Source organism: Saccopteryx bilineata, chromosome 2 (genome assembly GCF_036850765.1).
Source record: "Saccopteryx bilineata isolate mSacBil1 chromosome 2, mSacBil1_pri_phased_curated, whole genome shotgun sequence".
NCBI lineage: Eukaryota > Metazoa > Chordata > Mammalia > Chiroptera > Emballonuridae > Saccopteryx > Saccopteryx bilineata.
The window spans coordinates 281,315,915-281,336,248 of NC_089491.1; the positions used below are offsets into that span (position 1 = coordinate 281,315,915).

The window sequence follows — 20,334 nt, forward strand, 5'->3', positions numbered from 1 at the left end:
CAGGACTGCTCTGCAGGCAGTGGGGAGCCACGGAGAGTTTCTGAGCAAGGGAGTACCGTGCCCTCACTTCCTCCATGCCAGGTACCTACTGCACCTTGGGACTAGCTTTTTCTCTGCTGGCTCTGCTCTGAATGATGGCCTCTCTTGCCCTCCGAGCAGCCTTGTGGCCACAACATCCCTTCCAGGGCTGCACGGAGCACCAGGCAGCGGCCTCAGGGAGGTAAATGTGGAGCTCATGGAACATCTCTGCACCCCTCCCAGGACAGGAAGGACAGCCTGCTAGGATCCCTGGGGAGTAGGGACAAGGCACAAGCAAGGTACTCAGTGGACTGTGGCCACCTACGCACAGTGGGGCTATGCAGCAGAGAAGAGGAGAATGCAAACAGGAGACGGTAGAAAGAGCCGTGTGCAGCATAAGTAGCATCATCCACACTGAACAATCGGCCAGTCGGCTTCTGGAAGAACCACCGCCGCCCCTGCCCCCTCTCCCAGCCTCCCTCCCCGGAATCGGCAGGCGGGGTTTCTAAGTGTTCCACACATAGAAGGTTCTCTGCGGATGGACGCCCGCCCGCCAGCCCGTGGGTCCCACCTAGCTGTCCAGCGAGGAGGGAGAATGATGGCCGCCCCCGGCTGGGCCCCCCCAGCCCGAGAATGGATGCGAGGCCACTGCCGTCCAGGTGGACACAGCGATGCTGGTCAGCGAGGGCTCCGCCAGAACCTCTACTCCTGCCTGAGTGGGTGCCTGGGTGGACAGGGGCGAAGTCACAGCTGGGTTACCCAGGAGAAACGCTCCCGGGGACCCGGCATGCACCTCTGGGCCCGACCCGGCTGGGCCCCCGCCACTGTTGCTGATGGTCCACAGGCACGGGTAGGGGCTGCAGAGACAGAGAAAGAGAGGGGGGTGAGGCTCAAGGGCGTTTCCAGGCAGGACAGGCCCCCCGAGGAGCACACAGTGTTGAGGGTGTTACAGGGACCCAGGAAGGGGCACCCAGCCACAGTGTGTTCCCAGCTCTGACAAAGACCGACCCTATTTCTGCCGGATTGCCGTGAGAGACAGAGGGCTAAGCCTCTGATCGGGGGTCCAGAGACCTGCATTTTGAGGCTGGCCCTGCCACGAGCAAGCTGTTCCCTTCTGAACACAGCATTGTACGTCTCTGGGCCTCCCCCCACCCTCACAGCCCATGTCAGGGGCAAGGGGCCAGGCAAGGGGGTGTTGGGATGCTCTGATCTGTGAGCAAGATGTCTCACTAGGTAGGAGAGGCAATGGGACCTAGTAACCAGGACGCACTGGGGTCAGGAAGCCTGGGACCAAATCCGACCTCTGTCACTATTAGCTCCGTGACCTTGGACAAGTGAGTCTCTCTGAACCTCCATTTCCCCCATCTTCAGATGATACACACCTTCAGATACCACTACGAGGATTCAGCAAGACAGCAAAGGGACGCCTAGCACACGACACTCGGTTAATGGCTGTTAAAAGGAATCCTTCCATTCCTGGTCCCCAGCGAGGTCTGTTCTGGCCCCTGGCGGAAAGGCCGGGGGAGCCGGACCATTTTCTGGACTTCTCTTAGTCTACCACACTACCCTGGCTCTCCACCTGGGTGCACACAGTCACCTAGCCAGTTTCATCAAATCCTGCTGCCTGGGTCCCACCCGCCGAGACTCTGATTCACCCGGCCTGGTCCGCAGCCTGGGTATGCGGGGTTTTTCAGAGCTTTCCAGCCATCACGTGGGGCCCATTTTACATGTTCACATAGAACCGAGATGGCAAGGATGGCAACCAGAACTGGCAGAATGACCTTCAAGGCTTTGAGCCAACAGACTCATCACCCAGTGATGGCTTTGACACATGCGTTTTTCTCATGCAAAATCTCTACAGAGGCAGGAAGGGGTTAAACATGCCCCTGAGGAAACCAGAAGTACAACACCCTGTTTCAGACATCCCTGGACCGCCTAAAACCTGCAGAAGCTTGTGCCTGGGACATTTGTTTTTTTCCCCACCAGCTCAGCTTGCCAGGTTCCGGCCCCCATTTCTTCTGCAAGATGGCTCAGAGGCCCCTTGCTGGGGGCTCCTGGGCCAGTAGGAATCCAGGGATGACTGAGTTATAGCACCTCCCGTGCGACCTTCATGAACTTTTTAATGCTTCTTGGCTTCAGTTCCTTGATCAGTAAAATAGGACTTTCAAGTACCAGCCTGGTGGATGCCTTTGAATACTGCAAAGGACTTCCACAAAGGACCTAGGACCACACTCGGCATGTGATTGTTTAATATCCTCAAGGGCATTCCTTCTCACTTCCTGCCACACAGCCCAAGTCAGGGCATTCCCTTGAGGTCTGATCAAGCAAGCACTGTCTAATTGAAATAAAATGTATGTGAGCCACAGCTGCCCAGCTAACGTTCCTCATGGCCACATTTTTAAAAAGAAATAAAAAAACCTTAATAAATGTTCATTGTAACTGAGACCAGGTAAAATATTATTTCATATTATGCATTTGGTGTAAAAAAAAAATTCATTGAGTACTTCATTCTTTGCTTCGTACAAATTCTATGCGTACACTACACTGACCACACGTCTCAATTTGGACCAGCGGCATGCCGAGGGTTCTTGTGGCCATGGTGACATCAAGATCACAATTCACTGCGACACCAGCAACAACTGGAAGCTTATGGTGAATGTAGGATCTTAGTCCCCAACAATGCATTTTAACAGTGTCCCCAGGGATGCTAACGTGCAGGAGGAATGTGAGAGGCACTGCTGTAGACCAAAGCCCTGTGTTCTTCTCACTGCTCCCAGACCCCCCAAATCGCAGGTCCTCTGACACCTTCCCAACCCCATCTTTTGATTCTGAATCTCTTCTTGGACCTTCTCAAATGTCTTCAGACCTCTGCTGAGTGTAGCCGTTGACACAGATATGGAATTTGCTATTCGCAGAGCACGTCAACGCCTTTGCTCACTTGGACCTTGCTGGGACCCTGCGGCGCCGCCCCGATTGTTACAGACAGGACCGTTGGAGCAGCTCGGGGAGGCTCAGGACATTGCTCAAGGTCACGCAGTCAACAGAGAGAGAACGGGCATTCAAGCCCACGTCCATTGGATTACAGGCTTCGTTTCCTCCGCTCCCCACCCCGATTTTCAAAGGTAAAGACCGATCGCGGGTCTCTGGTGTGACAGGTGTGTGATGATGAGTCCTCTGTGTCCCCCTTGGCCCTGTGACCTGCATGGGGAGCCAGGCACCCACACTCTGTCCCCCTGTTCAGCTGGGCAGCTTATAAGCCCGAGGACAGTCAAAGACCTTGAATTCTCAGTGCTCGTGTCCACTTTTCCCCTCCAACCACCTGTGTTCACTCTCTGCCTGGAGTATTTCTACTGGTGTGAGGCCAATGATCCCAGGCCGTCATGTCTTTAACCTCTGCAAAGTAAAACACCAAACATACCCAGAAAAAGAGTACATGGCTGAGCAGGGGCTTTCCCAGCACCCTTCCTGCAGGACTGGAAGTCGATCCTGTTGTTAACCTTCACCACCCAGTGGCTGGAAGTCAGGGTAACCGCTTAGACCAAGCCACCCTAGAAAACAGATGCCCCCCACCCCCTGGGACCACTGAGGCTCTGGTCCTACCTGGGCCCTGGGTTGATGGGTCCGCTGGTGTGGGGCACAGATAGGATGCTGGTATGGGGTGTGGAGGAGATGGAAGTCCAGCTGTCAGCTCCAGAGAAAACTTGCAGATTATTGCCAGAGCTTTCTATCAAATTCACTGTGGAGAAATGACAGCAGCTCAGCGGGAGGAGCCTGCAGACCATATAATAAAGGGGGTGGGTGACCAGTGACACTCTCCTGGGGCAAAAGATAGCCACGGCTGGGGTTCCGGGTGCCAGGAGCCATGAGTACTCTCTGAAGGAATCAGAAAAGGGAGGGAGCTTGGGTCTTTAGAACATCAGCCATATGCCACATGTCATCCATATTTTAGTCTTCCCAACAACTCATCACATTGCAGGTGAGGCTCAGCGCGCTGGGATGCTCTGCGCTGTGAGACACAGCCCTAACATGCCACCACACTCACTCCCCTCTAAGAATGGACCATGTCATCCTCCCCTCACGATAAGCCTAAGGGCCACCCGTGCCCCCGACGAGACATCTGAGGTCCGGGACCTCCTTCCTTCTCAGCGTCCCAAGGAGACTAAAACCTCTCACAATACTCTTCCATGCATGAGAGAAGAGGGGTCCCACCTGCAGACCCTTCTATTTGCTGGCTGTTTATCCCCCACTCTCCACCCCTACCCGGGCGCCTGACGGTTCAGCGCGCTGAGTCACACCTGAGGGAGCGTGGTTTCGGTGCATGTACGCAGAAGGGTAGGGAGCCTGCCGGTGTCCCCGCAGGCCCGGGTAGCGCTCACAGCCATGGTGGGTGTGGGGGGCCGACAGAGGCAAAGGCGTCGCGTACTGGTAGTTGGCATTTCCTGCTGCACACACTCCGTCCGGGTTGGAGAAGATCCAGCCTCCCACTAGAATGTGCAAGAGAGAGACACAGGGGCTGACTCCAGAAATCAGGTCACCGGCCACTCTGCATAGCTGCACTTCTGTGCCAACGACAAGAACATCATCTCCTGCGCAGACATGGATACCGCCAGCCCTGGCCACGCCCTTTCCATGTCAGCGGCCACGTTAGTGGTCTAGGTGGGATGACAGGTCCTATCTGAGTTAGTGACCCTGCAATCACAGCCATAGGAAAAACTACTTTGAATGCAGGCGTTAATAGCAATTCAAGGAGTAAGCTGCTTCCGACTCCACTGAATGGATGAGAAACCAGTCTAAGAAGTAGACGTGAGCTGCATGCGTAGCTCACCAACCCACAGCTACTAGAACGGTTTAATGTGGTTACACAGAAGGGGTAAGGTCTCCCTCCTTCTGCTCGGTGGGAGGTCCTCACTGCCTCCCATCACCCTCCCAAAAAGCAAGAGAATCCTGCAAACAAAAGGACAGGGAAGCCGGCTAGAGTGCCGTGCCAGCAAGAATTGTACAGAACCTTCTGGAAGGCTGCGGACTGTTTCACAGATTTTTGTTGGTGAAAGATCACCTCAAGGGATGCCCAGAAAGCACATCTGATGAAATGTAACACGCTTTTGTGATTGAAAAGGAAAAGAAACACTAGACAAACCAGGACTAAAAGGAAATGGCCCAAATCTAACTGAGGCCATGGACAACAGGCCCACGGCTACGAACAAACCCAACTGTCAAAAGCCAAAAGCTTTTCGGCCCTGGCCGGTTGGCTCAGCGGTAGAGCGTTGGCCTAGCGTGCGCAGGACCCGAGTTCGATTCCCGGCCAGGGCACATAGGAGAAGCACCCATTTGCTTCTCCACCCCCACCCCCTCCTTCCTCTCTGTCTCTCTCTTCCCCTCCTGCAGCTAAGGCTCCATTGGAGCAAAGATGGCCCGGGTGCTGGGGATGGCTCCTTGGCCTCTGCCCCAGGCGCTAGAGTGGCTCTGGTCGCAGCAGAGCAATGCCCCGGAGGGGCAGAGCATCACCCCCTGGTGGGCAGAGCGTCGCCCCTAGTGGGCGTGCCGGGTGGATCCCGGTCAGGTGCATGCGGGAGTCTGTCTGACTGTCTCTCCCTGTTTCCAGCTTCAGAAAAATACAAAAAAAAGAAAGAAAAAAAGAAAAAAAAAGCTTTTCCTCTGAGACCAGGAATGAGACAAGGATGCCAACACTTGCCACCTCTGTTCTACATGGTTCTGGAAGTCCTTGCCAGAACAATCAGGCAAAAATATATACATATACATACATACATACATACATACATACATACATACATATAAAGGAAGCAAAGGCATACAAATTGGAAAGGAAGAAATAAAATTATCTCTGTTTGCAGATGACATGATCTTAGTGTGAAGAAAACTCAAAAAAATCTCTCTCTCTCTCTCTCTCTCACATACACACACACACACACACACACACACATTAGAACTAATAGACAAACTCAGCAAAGTGGCAAGCACAGAAGCAGTTGCGTTTCTACACACTCACCATGAACAACCCATGCAAGGGGCCAGTGAGAAAACAATTCCACTTAAGACAAAAGAAGAAAAAATTTAGGAATACACTACCAAGCTGGCAGCGCTCAGAGTGAAAACTACAAAACAATTGCTAAGAGAAATTAAAGAAGAGACAAATAAGTGACAAAAAGAAAAAAGAAAAAAAAAAGCCCGTGTTCATGAACTGGAAGAGTTAATATTATTGAAACGTTCCTATGACCCAAAGAGATCTACTGATTCCTACGAGATCTCAAAAGACCCCAAAGAGCCCAGAGAAGCCTGAAAAAGAGGAACAAAGGCAATTATAACAAGACAAGGACTGCGTGATTCCCTCTAAATGAAGTAACTAAAGGGGACAGAGACAGAGAGTAGACTGGGGGTTGCCAGGGGCTGGGGGACAGGAGAGAAGGCGGGCTCTTGATGGCGGGGTGTCATTTGGATCACGCAGGAGGGATACTGGTTCTGGGTACCTTCTGCCCTAGAATGTGGTTGACAATATCTACTGCATACCTGGAAATTGTTGGAAGGGCACATTTTATGTGATGTGTCTTTTTTGCTACAATAAAAACAAAAATGAGTGAAGATTCTCAACAGAAGGCTCTACCCACCCTGAGTTCATAGTCAAAGGCTGAGACCTCGTAAGGCTGCCTCTGAGACAAGAAGCATGTCCTCTCTCTGGCCACCTCTCAACTGAGACCCCCCACACGAGGATTCAGACAGGACCAGAGCTGCTCCTCAAGAATGTTGTTCAGGACGTCAGAGAAATGGTGCCATGAGGAGTGCGACCGGCAAATCTCCCCAAAATTTCAACAAGTTCATCAACCAGAGACAGAAAAATCTATCCTTGGAGTGTCTGGGAGTTCCACACACTGAAGGCGAAGGTAGGGTCAAGCAAAAAATTGACTAAATATATAATCAACCCTGAAGGAAATAAGTCAGACAAAGGAACACTCTACCTTCCTCACTAACCTGAGCAAAGGCTGCTCTCAGTTGGAACTGAGAGTCGGGGGGAGCTAAGGGTGTGGAGGGAGCTAGGCTGCAGCACGGACGTTCATTCAAGCCAAGGAAAGAGTGTGCCTGTGGTGAATCAGCCCACTGGAGCAAACACCCGCGCCGCGAGCAACCACCCGGGTGCTCTGAGCAACCCAACTGCCTGCACCATGGGCAGCAGCTGCCAGCGGCATACAAGGAGTAGCCAAAGTGAACTTCCCTACACCCGAGCTTCTCTGGGTGGGTGGGGCACCTCACCCAGCCATTCAAGCTAACAATCAAGTGTTGGGGGAGGGGCGCGCAGGCAGCTTGCAATCCTTTCTGTATCAGATTGGCGGATCCAATCGCTGAAATTAGCTTAACCCACAGTCTACTCACCTCCCAACTGACCTACATGGCTCTAATTGACAGTATCTCTCTCAGTTCAGCAATCTAAGACAAGAGACGTGATATTTTTAGTGCCTCTTGCTAAAGGGGTGGAGGCAACTTCTGATTGGCAGAGCTTTCATACTCAGGGATATACGCTAAAAAGAGGGACTTGGCAGATGTTAAGACCTCCTGTACTGCAGGCAGTGACTAGTGCATCTTCTTCCCAGCCAAAACAGGTTATAAAGTGTGGAAAGCCTGGGGAGAGTGCTACCACAGAGTGCTAGGCTGCTGAACAGGCTTGGAGGCTCATAGAAAGTCACCTTGAGAGCAATTGGCTCCCAGCCCCTACTGATTACACTGGTGGCTCTGACTGCCAGAGCCTTACCCAGAGCCCTGCATTGAGTGGGGATAGAGTGGGGATTTGCCAGCTCTTTGAGCCTCTTACTCCCCTGGCAGAGGCAGCAGCAGCCTCATAGCTGGATCATCAGACTGCTAATTCAGGAAGGAGAGACTAGGAGAGAAGCTCTGGGAAAACAGACTCTCTCATTGTCGGAGCCTGCAAACACTAACAAGCCTTGACTAGCAACAAGACTGAAGCCTAATATATGACATCGCCGTAGAGTCTCATCAATTGCAAATCTCTACCTAAGCGTGCCACAGGGGCAGAGCCTGGGGTACAGAGTCACCGACCAGGAAGAGGGAGAGGAAAGAAAAAGGAAGAAGTTAACCTCTCAAAATCAAGAAAAATCCACAGACTTTATAACTTGTTCCACTATTTTTTTGTTTCTTTCATCTTCTTGCCTTTATCATTATTATTTCTATTTCCTCCACCTTGGTCCTTTTATTTTCTGCCCGTCTTATTCTGTCCTCTTCTTGAACTATACTACTCATAAGTGTTACATTTTATTTCTTTTCTTCTTCCTTACTCTCCATGAGGGTTATACTCCAAAACCCTTAACTCTCTCTCTCTCTCTCTCCCTCTTTTTCTTTTCTTTTCCTTTTTCCCTTTTTCTTATTTCTCCCTCACTATTAGTTTCTTCGTTTCTCCTTTTACTTTTCCTCTCATTCAATCCTCAATCCTGAACAAATTATTTAATTTGGGACTCAAGTTTTTTTTTTTTTTGGCTTTTTTTGTGGCATTTTGGGTGCTTTTTACCTCGCTTTTTTAACTCATTAGCATTTCTCCCAATCCAGGATCTCCATTCTATTTAGTTTTTGCTCCACTTAATACAATAGGTTTTTTTTCCTTTTTCCCGTTTCCCTCTTATCCCTCTCATTATATCTCTTAGTCGACCATCACTTACAAGCAAATCATTTTATACTTGACCCAAAATTTTTTCTTTTTTGCATTTTGTGGGTCCCTACTTCCTTTTTTGCCCCTTGAACACCTCCCCCCCAACTCAGACCCTCCTTTATAGGCAGTTTTTGTTCCACTTAGCATAATATAATTCACAGTTCATCATGATATTTTCCTAAGAAGGAGGGTAGAGGAGGAGAAGAGAAGGAAAAAAGGGGGGGGGAATAATAAATTATTATTGGGCTTTTTGTGTGTTTTTTTTTCTCCAAATTTTTTTCCATTTTTTTAACTTTTTTTTTACTTTTTATTCTTTATTAATTTTCATTAGTGTTATTAACAAGACCACCCTCAGATGCCATTAAGAAAAAGGAAATCAAATATCATGGATACAAAAGATAGAGAAGTAGCACAGATAGATGTGGAAAAATCTATGGAGAAAAAATTTAATATATTGGAAACCTTGGAGCTAAATGACAGAGAATTTAAAATAAGGAAATCCTGGCCTGACCTGTGGTAGCACAGTGGATAAAGCATCGACCTGGAAATGCTGAGGTCGCTGGTTTGAAACCCTGGGCTTGCCTGGTCAAGGCACATATGGGAGTTGATGCTTCCAGCTCCTCTCTCTCTGTCTCTCTCTGTCCCTCTCTGTCTCCTCTCTAAAATGAATAAATAAAATAAAATAAAATAAAAAAATAAGGAAATCCTAAAAATACTCAGAGATATACAAGAAAACACAGAAAGGCAATTTAGAGAGCTCAGAAAACAACTCAACGAACACAAAGAATATATTACCAAGAAAATTAAAACTATAAAAACAAATCAAACAGAGATGAAAAACTCAATTCATGAACTGAAAAACGAGGTAACAAGCTTAGCTAATAGAACAGGCCAGATAGAAGGTAGGATTAGTGACATAGAAGACAAGCAACTTCAGGCACAACAGAGAGAAGAAGAGAGAGACTCAAAAATTTAAAAAAAATGAGAAAGCCCTACAGGAATTGTCTGACTCTATCAAAAAGAATAACAAGAATAATAGGTATATCAGAGGGAGAAGAGAGAGAAAATGGAATGGAGAATATATTCAAACAAATAATAGACAAGAACTTCCCAAGCCTGTGTAAAGAACTAAAGCCTCAAATTCAAGAAGCAAACAGAACACCGAGTTTTCTTAACCACAACAAACCTACTCCAAGGCACATCATAATGAAAATGGCACAAACCAACGACAAAGAAAAAATTCTCAAGGCAGCCATGGAAAAGAAGAATACAATTTATAAAGGAAAGCCTATTAGATTATCATCAGACTTCTCAGCAGAAACTCTACAAGCTAGAAGAGAGTGGACCCCAATATTTAAAGCCCTGAAAGAGAGGAACTTTCAGCCAAGAATACTATACCCATCAAAGCTATCCCTCAAGTACGAAGGAGAAATAAAAACATTCACAAATACAGAAAAGATGAGGGAATTTATCATCAGAAAACCCCCACTTCAGGAAATACTAAAGGGGGTTTTCCGCCTGACCAGACGGTGGCACAGTGGATAGAGTGTCGGACTGGGATGCGGAAGACCCAAGTTCGAGACCCTGAAGTCACCAGCTTGAGCAAGGGCTCATCTGGTTTGAGCAAAGCTCACCAGCTTGAGCCCAACGTCGCTGGCTCAAGCTAGGGGTTACTCGGTCTGCTGAAGGCCCGCGGTCAAGGCACATAAAAAAAAAAAGAATCCTGAGACTAAAGGGGGTTTTCCAACCAGATTCAAAGAGCAAAACAAAACAAAACCACAAGTAAAAGCTCCACCAAGAACACAATAAAACCAAACTTAAACTGTGACAACAAAAGCAAAAAAAAAAGAAACACTCATAAGATAGGGTACTACAATGAATATGGTAGGTACCCTTTTCATTACTTAATGGTAACCACCCTTGAAAAAACCACCACAGAAGCACATGACTTAAAAAAGATAGCAACAGAGGAAAGAAGTATGGAATACAACCAAACAAAAACAAATGATAGAAAAACAAAAGAGAAGAATCAAACAAGATACAAAACTAACAGAAAGCAATTTATAAAATGGCAATAGGGAACCCACAAGTGTCAATAATTACACTAAATGTAAATGGATTAAACTCACCAATAAAAAGACACAGAGTAGCAGAATGGATTAAAAAAGAAAATCCAACTGTATGCTGCCTACAAGAAACATATCTAAGCAACAAGGATAAAAACAAATTCAAAGTGAAAGGCTAGAAAACAATACTCCAAGCAAATAACATCCAAAAAAAAGCAGGTGTAGCAATACTTATATCTAATAATGCTGACTACAAGACAGAAAAAGTACTCAGTGACAAAAATGGTCATTTCATAATGATTAAGGGAATACTGAATCAAGAAGACATAACAATCCTTAATATATATGCATCAAACCAAGGAGCACCAAAATATATAAGACAGCTACTTATTGACCTAAAAACAAAAACTGACAAAAATACAATCATACTTGGATATCTCAATACACCGCTGATGGCTCTAGATCGTTCATCCAAACAGAAAATCAATAAAGATATGTTGGCCTTAAACGAAACCTGGATATGATAGACATCTACAGGACACTTCATCCCAAAGCAACAGAGTATACATTTTTCTCTAGTATACATGGAACAAGAATTGACCATATGTTGGACCACAAAAATAACATCAGCAAATTCAGAAAAACTGAAATTGTACCAAGCATATTTTCTGATCATAAAGCCTTGAAACTAGAATTCAACTGCAAAAAAGAGGGGAAAAAAACCACAAAAATGTGGAAACTAAACAACATACTTTTAAAAAATGAATGGGTCAAAGAAGAAATAAGCGCAGAGATCAAAAGATATATACAGACAAATGACAATGACAATACAACATATCAGAATCTCTGGGATGCAGCAAAAGCAGTGATAAGAGGGAAGTTCATATCACTTCAGGCCTATATGAACAAACAAGAGAGAGAGCCCAAGTGAACCACTTAACTTCACACCTTAAGGAACTAGAAAAAGAAGAACAAAGACAATCCAAAACCAGCCAAAGAAAGAAAATAATAAAAATCAGAGCAGAAATAAATGAAATAGAGAACAGAAAAACTATAGAAAAAATTAATAAAACAAGGATCTGGTTCTTTGAAAAGATCAACAAAATTGACAAACCCTTGGCAAGACTCACCAAGGAAAAAAGAGAAAGGACTCATATAAACAAAATTCAAAATGAAAGAGGAGAAATCACCACAGACATCATAGATATACAAAGAATTATTGTAGAATACTACGAAAAACTATATGCCACCAAATTCAACAATGTAGAAGAAATGGATAAATTCCTAGAACAATACAACCTTCCTAGACTGAGTCATGAAGAAACAGAAAGCCTAAACAGACCAATTAGCAGGGAGGAAATAGAAAAAAACTATTAAAAACCTCCCCAAAAATAAAAGTCCAGGCCCAGACGGTTATACTAATGAATTCTATCAAACATTCAAAGAAGACTTGGATCCTATTCTACTCAAAGTCTTCCAAAAAATTGAAGAAGAAGCAATACTTCCAAACACATTTTATGAGGCCACATAACCCTCATACCGAAACCTGGCAAAGACGGCACAAAAAAAAGAAAATTAGGCCCTGGCCGGTTGGCTCAGTGGTAGAGCGTCGGCCTGGCGTGCGGGGGACCCAGGTTCAATTCCCGGCCAGGGCACATAGGAGAAGCGCCCATTTGCTTCTCCACCCCCACCCCCTCCTTCCTCTCTGTCTCTCTCTTCCCCTCCCGCAGCCAAGGCTTCATTGGAGCAAAGATGGCCCGGGCGCTGGGGATGGCTCCTTGGCCTCTGCCCCAGGCGCTAGAGTGGCTCTGGTCGTGGCAGAACGACGCCCCAGAGGGGCAGAGCATCGCCCCTGGTGGGCAGAGCGTCGCCCCTGGTGGGCGTGCCGGGTGGATCCCAGTCGGGCGCATACAGGAGTCTGTCTGACTGTCTCTCCCTGTTTCCAGCTTCAGAAAAAAAAAAAAAAAATACAAAAAAAAAAAAGAAAAAGAAAATTACAGACCAATATCTCTAATGAATACAGATGATAAAATACTAAACAAAATACTGGCAAATCAAATACAACAACATATTAAAAAAATAATACATCATGATCAAGTGGGATTCATCCCAGAATCTCAAGGATGGTTCAACATATGTAAAACGGTTAACGTAATACACCACATCAACAAAACAAAGAACAAAAACCACATGATCTTATCAATAGATTCAGAGAAGGCATTTTCGATAAAATACAACACAACTTTATGTTTAAGACACTCAACAAAATGAGTATAGAAGGAAAATATCTCAACATGATAAAAGGCCATATATGATAAACCATCAACCAACATCATATTAAATGGCATAAAACTGAGGACTCTCCACCTTAAATCAGGAACAAGAAAGGGTTGTCCTCTCTCTCCACTCTTATTTAACATGGTGCTAGAAGTTCTGGCCAGAACAATCAGACAAGAGAAAGAAATAAAAGGCATCCTTATCAGAAAAGAAGAAGTAAAGGTAGCACTTTTTTGCAGATGATATGATCCTATACATCGAAAACCCCAAAGACTCCACAAAAAGATTACTAGAAACAATAAACCAATACAGTAAGGTTGGAGGATACAAAATTAACATACATAAATCCATAGCCTTTCTATATGCCAACAATGAAATATTAGAAAACGAGCTAAAAAAAAATCCCCTTCACGATTGCAACAAAAAAAATAAAATACCTAGGAATAAATATAACAAAGAATGTAAAGGACCTATATAACAAAAACTACAAAGCATTGTTAAAGGAAATCGAAAAAGATACAATGAGATGGAAAAATATTCCTTGTTCTTGGAGAGGAAGAATAAATATAATCAAAATGGCCATATTACCCAAAGCAATTTATAAATTTAATGCAATTCTCATCAAAATTCCTTTGACATTTTTTAAAGAAATGGAAAAAAAATCATCAGATTTATATGGAACTATAAAAAACCCCGAGTAGCCAAAGCAATCCTAAGGAAAAAGAATGAAGCTGGGGGCATTACAAAACTGACTTCAAACTATATTATAGGGCCACAACAATCAAAACAGCATGGTATTGGCAGAAAAATAGACACTCAGACCAATGGAACAGAATAGAAAGTCCAGAAATAAAACCACGTATATATGGTCAAATAATTTTCGATAAAGGGGCCAACAACACACAATGGAGAAAAGAAAGCCTCTTCAACAAATGGTGCTGGGAAAACTGGAAAGCCACATGCAAAAGAATGAAACTCAACTACAGCTTGTCCCCTTGTACGAAAATTAATTCAAAATGGATCAAAGATCTAAATATAAGACCTGAAACAATAAAGTACATAGAAGAAGACATAGGTACTAAACTCATGGACCTGGGTTTTAAAGAGCATTTCATGAATTTGACTCCAAAGGCAAGAGAAATGAAGGCAAAGATAAATGAATGGGACTACATCAGACTAAAAAGTTTTTGCTCAGCAAGAGAAACTGACAACAAAATAAACAGACAGCCAACTAAATGGGAAATGATATTTTCAAACAACTGCTCAGATAAGGGCCTAATATCCAAAATATACAAAGAACTCATAAAACTCAACAACAAACAAACAAACAATCCAATAAAAAAAATGGGAAGAAGACATGAACAGACACTTCTCCCAGGAAGAAATACAAATGACCAACAGATATATGAAAAGATGCTCATCTTCATTAGTTATTAGAGAAATGCAAATCAAAACTACAATGAGATACCACCTCACACCTGTTAGATTAGCTATTATCAACAAGACAGGTAATAGCAAATGTTGGAGAGGCTGCAGAGAAAAAGGAACCCTCATTCACTGTTGGTGGGAATGTAAAGTAGTACAACCATTATGGAAGAAAGTATGGTGGTTCCTCAAAAAACTGAAAATAGAACTACCTTATGACCCAGCAATCCCTCTACTGGGTATATACCCCAAAAACTCAAAAACATTGATACGTAAAGACACATGTAGCCCCATGTTCATTGCAGCATTGTTCACGGTGGCCAAGACATGGAAACAACCAAAAAGCCCGTCAATAGATGACTGGATAAAGAAGATGTGGCACATATACACTATGGAATACTATCAGCCATAAGAAATGATGACATCGGATCATTTACAACAAAATGGTGGGATCTTGATAACATTATACAGAGTGAAATAAGTAAATCAGAAAAAACCAAGAACTGCATGATTCCATACATTGGTGGAACATAAAAACGAGACTAAGAGACATGGACAAGAGTGTGGTGGTTACTAGGGGTGGGAGGGAGGGAGGGCGCAGAAGGAGAGGAGGAAGAGGGGAAGGGGGAGGGGCACAAAGAGAACTAGATAGAGGGTGACAGAGGACAATCTGACTTTGGGTGATGGGTATGCAACATAATTGAATGACAAGATAACCTGGACATGTATCTTTGAATATATATACCCTGATTTATTATATGTCACCCCATTAACATTAATAAAAATTTATTTATTTTTTAAAAAAAGAATGTCGTTCACTAAGGGTTGTCACCAAGCTCAGTAATAAGGACATGAGTCTTTTATTAGAAACCTTAATACTCGTTACGGACAAGTAAACAGACTGTACAGAGTGCCTATTACAAAATGTGGGTGAGTCATTCTCAACAAATCCCATTGTCCCCATTTTCCAACTGTTGTATACAGACATGGGGCGCATGGGGTCCCTTTCTGACCAATAGGATCAAGATTCAGGTGTCCATTTGGTCCAAAGCCAGGCAATCTGTTCCCAGAACTAGGTTTCTGGGCCATACCACCCACGGTACACAGCTCCAGAAGTCTGCTGAGAAGGCTGCAATGCATGAACTTTGAAAACATGAGGTTCTATGCAAAGACTTTTTATTTCGGGTCACTTTAAAAAGTGCTTTACTGAGAGCCCCTCTTAGAGGGGCTATTCCAAAATGTTTGCATCAGAGGAAGATGCCTCAGGCTTTGTGCGGGGATTCTATGGCTGGGAAACAAACCACCAAACCCGAATTAGAGAGCTTCTCAGACACCAGGGTTCACCTTCCACTCTGATGTCCCTGACCTTGGGTTCCCCATGGCAGCTTTAGGGGACAGGCCGTGGTGACCAGCGTGAAAATAACCAAGTATCAAGAATGGGGAAATCCAGAACACAGAGGGTCCTGGGTAGGAGATACACCCCAGGGACTTCTGAGAGCTCTTTGCCTCACTTGACATGAAACTGGAGTTTAAGAGACTCATCGTCCCTTCTTATCTCCTGCCTAAGCTCTGCTGACGCCCCCTCGGAACACTCTACGGAACAGACTCGTCTCAAGTGGAAGAAATAACTTGCTGGGTCTTGATGGAAGACTGGGAACAGGCCTGGGTTGTCACAGCAGGTGAAGAGTCTGATGTGGTGGGAGATGGCTCATCGTGTCACCCCCGGTGCCTCCCCCACACCCGCGGTCACCCAACTCACAGTGGGAATAGGCCACGTGCTGGCTCTCGGAGACAGCTTCCGGAATGTCCTTTAGGTGGTTCCTGGAAGAGAAGGAAACGTGCTGTGCTGTCCTGTGTGCTACACGGTCAGCAAGGAGTCTGCCCCGGAGTCTCTCTGGGGAGCCATCCAGTTCTTAAAAATCAAATACCTTTTTTCCTGCGAAGCTACTATCTCTCCCACATCTCCCTTCCTTCAGAGCACTGGATCAACCTGTACACCATGGCTCTTTGAATCGCAATTTTACAGTTCTTCCAAATTACCATGTTTATTACTATCCCCTGCCTTATTTTAGACCTTCCTGATTTCTAGCCATTGCTCCTGCCCGGAAAAATTCAAGCACTAGTGACAAGAGCCAAGATTCGCGAAGGATGTCAAGGCACAACCACCCCTGTGATATGCTAGACCCCGCCCTCTCACCCATCCTGCAAGAAAAATGCTACTACGCCCACTTTGCAGATTAAAAAAATAGTGGATCTCGGGGAGTTAAACTGACCCCGGCCAGATTATGCAGTCAGGAAATGGTAAAGCTCGGACTCAACATCAAGTCTTCTGATTTATACCAAATGGCTACCATTTTGAAGCCAGATTCTGTCATCTGTCATATCAGGTTTTCTTTCAACCTTTACTGATCTGAAAAAGTATATAAGGATGTCTTGTACAAAACTAAAATTAAGTCATATAGTGACAGGACAGATGACTGTGGCATCGTTACAATCACTTGTCCATTAACCCGGAGGCTTTAAGATGAAAAGGAAAAATCAGACCGTTATTGGAAGTGTCAAAAAAGACTTGAAACTTGGCTGACAAAATCCGAGCCCTTCAATGGTAATCGTATCTCTACTCCAGGCCTTGTTCATGGAGGTCAACAAGCACCATCAGTGTGGATAAGTACTACTATTTTTTTAATTTTTTATCTTAGAATGGAAAGAGATGGAAGTCATCGGCCCAAAGTGGGAGAATTATCATTTGCATCCCAGAAGTCTCTAGCTCCTCTCAGACCTGAAAGCCATGAACCTCTCACCTTGATGAATTACTCATCTTTCCCAGGCTCAATGTTGTTGTTGTTGTTTTTAATCCAACTTATTGAAACTGCTGTACTCAGGAGACACAACTGGGGATGGCAGAGCGAACTATTTAAAATCTAAACCACTGAATTTTTTTTTTAATGTGGTTATGCTACTTTCAAGAATCTATTGTCAAGCAGCCAACACAACATGACCCGTTAGAGGTCCTCCGGAACCTTTACAGTAAGGAACAGAGAACTGTGGGGCTGGTTGGATTGGGTGGATTTTGTCAAATATGAAATCGGGTATTCTATCAATGGTAAAGTAAGTGCTGCCGGTCTAGCTCCTGGTGGGAGGGTCACCCAGCTGAAGTCAGGGCGAGGGGCTTGACGGGGATGTCCCAACTCACCTTTCCTTGGCGTCCAGGAAGGCTTTGGCAAAGGGGTTGTACTTGATTTTGAGAGCTGTTATCTTGTGTTCACAAAGACGAGAAGTGTTAATGAAAGCAGAGCACACAGGAACAAACAGCACCCCCCCCCCCGCGCGACTGTCTTATAAAATCAGAACCGTCCCCCTCTCTCCCCCACCCCCACCATCTGCCATGTTTCCATGCTCACTCCCGCAGGAAACCACTACCAATCGATAGATTGATTGCACCATCTCCGGCAAAGCGCCGTTTTATGGCAGCCCGGGGTGGAAATGACAACCACCAGCAGGGAAGCGTGAGCCAAGCCAGGACACGGTGCTGGAAATGAGCGGCACCTCAGGAGTGAAACCTGGCACCCTCTTTTCTTCATCCATTCCTTTTTTCCCCCAACAGTTACTGACCACCTAGCACGCATCAGTCACACTTCTAGTCACTGCAAACATGGAGAAAAGGACGGCAGTGAGATCCCGCCTCCCCGTGAGAGTGGTCGGACATCACCTCCTTGTTCTTGAGTAATCAGTCGCCTACCCACTGGGCCACATTAGCACAAGACACAAACCCTCACCCACACGCCCTGTCACTCTATGCCCACGGGCCTTAGCCTGTTCCATTCTTTGTAAGGGCCACCTGACATATCAACATCATGCATTAGACATAGGATGCACAGATGATGTACGGTATATTTGGTCTATATCCCTCCCCATGGGGACATGAGCGTCTGAGGTGACAGCGCACACCAGTTCTATTCACTGCAGGAAGAGCCTGCAGCAGGTAGGAAGACTCAACAAGCACCCGCTGAATAAATGAATTCTGAAAAGCAGGCTTTCATCAGCAGAGGCCTGGGATGTGCGGCCCTTGTTGTGGCCCGGGAGCGAGCAAGGAGGCGGGCAGGGTCAGTGCTGGCCCGCTGGCCACTTCTTTCTCCTGGCTCCATGGAACTTTTTAAAAGCCCACGTAGCACACAGACGGGACGGACGTACACCATGAAGATGAAAGCTAAGAGATTAAAATAAAATAAAATGTATTCTCTCCTTCCTACCCTTTGATCCCATCCTCCAGGGACACGGCACATACAACCCGAGTGTGTTTTCTCTACACGTGTTCTGTACACAGGCAGATCTACAGTCTCATCTCTATTCAGAAAAATGTTTTTAAGTTTAATCAGAAAGAATCCAAGCTTCTGCAGGTGCTACTGATGACCAGCCAGCCTGGGACCCTGCAGAGGACAAGAACGGACCCACACATCTTGCCACGACCCATGCAGAGTCCGGTTTCCGGCAAGTCGGCTGAGACGGTCAGAGCGGCTCAGGCCAAAAGGGAAAAGACCTCGGTGCACTCAGAAAAACCAACCAATAGGACAGACAGCATGAGGCACCCTGAAGGAGGAGCAGATTGTGCTCAGTGACCAGAGGCCGGCTGATGGAGCAGGGGGCACACGGACCTGGACACAGGGCCCCCACCCCCTCCTCGGGTTTGCACTGGGGTTATTACCATGCACGACCAGCCCACTGACACCAGGACAGGAAGTGTTGGCGGGCCTCGGGCAAACAGGCAAGAAGCTGTGGCGAGCAACCACCCCGCCACCTAACTTCATCTCTGCCGAGGGTGTCCGAATCCCGAACCTGCCACTCCAGATTGGACATGGCAATAAAAGCACTCCCCATCCCCACCCGCCAACCACGCTCCCCCAGGTGACACACACACACACACACACACACACACACACACACACACGCCCCCTTACCTCCTCGTTCTGATAGGCAGTCACCGCAATGAACTGGGTTTCAGGGAAGGAGCAGTTCATGACCATGCGGTGGGCTCCCCCCACGCGCACGATGTGGACCTGGGGTTCGTATTTGTGCAAGGAATTCAGCATTATCTGTTGAGGTGCAAGGAGAAGAGTAAAGTAAGACGTGCAGTGCACACGGCCTAGGCTCCCACGGGAATGGGGCAGGAACTGGCGGACGCACTGGCCTCCATGGTCTGTCCCAAGCTCAGCACCACCCTGGGTGCCACACATACTGCGAATGCTTGGTCACCTAAGGTGGCACCGCACCGCTCTGACACGTGAAGGGAGGATTTTCCCAGGGGCTCCCAGGACCCTCACGTGGGAGCTTATAGGAGGGTGGGGGTTGAGGTGCCAGCGGAGTTGCTCTAAAGAATATTCAGTGTTCTGCCCAAATCCTAATTAACTGCCTTCTTTTCCTCTCTCCATTTTCAGCACAAGAATGGAGATTTGGTCCATGAAAACATACTGGTGTCCTTCACTGGGGGGGGGGGGGAGCCAGTACTTCACGGACCATGGCTGCACCCCACCAAGGGGCTGCCTGAAGAGGAATCTCTAGGCCATGTCAGCTGGTTATGGAAAACCCACTCCATGTCACCAACGAGTGGTTTGCTCAAGGCCTCGTGTTGTGACACTGGGAGGCAATAACAGTCTACTTTTCGGGTTCCTGTTTAAAAAAGAACTGGGACCTTCTGAAAATTGCAAAGCCCCTTCCGTCCCAGCGGGCTGGGCACAGAGAAAACAGGGCAGGGCACAGAGAAAACAGGGCAGGGCACAGAGAAGGGACTGGCCAAGTGAAATACGGGGGTGGGGGTGGGGGTGGGGGGAACAGACCTCCTCTAACCCCCCCCCACAACTCCACATCTGATAAAGTAACAACCCT

General features: G+C 46.4%; 1 protein-coding gene across 1 annotated transcript in view; it reads right to left on the bottom strand.

The window, feature by feature from the left end:
- Positions 1-589: 589 nt before the first annotated feature.
- The window catches only part of TBX19 (T-box transcription factor 19), a 29,908-nt gene continuing 10,163 nt past the window's right edge, over positions 590-20,334 (bottom strand). Inside the window, exons 3-8 of the mRNA XM_066255107.1 lie at positions 19,410-19,544; positions 17,648-17,709; positions 16,214-16,275; positions 4,314-4,502; positions 3,619-3,754; positions 590-875 (exon numbers count right to left, since the gene is read on the bottom strand). Coding sequence (XP_066111204.1) covers positions 590-875; positions 3,619-3,754; positions 4,314-4,502; positions 16,214-16,275; positions 17,648-17,709; positions 19,410-19,544 — 870 coding nt within the window. The remainder of the gene's footprint in view (positions 876-3,618; positions 3,755-4,313; positions 4,503-16,213; positions 16,276-17,647; positions 17,710-19,409; positions 19,545-20,334) is intronic.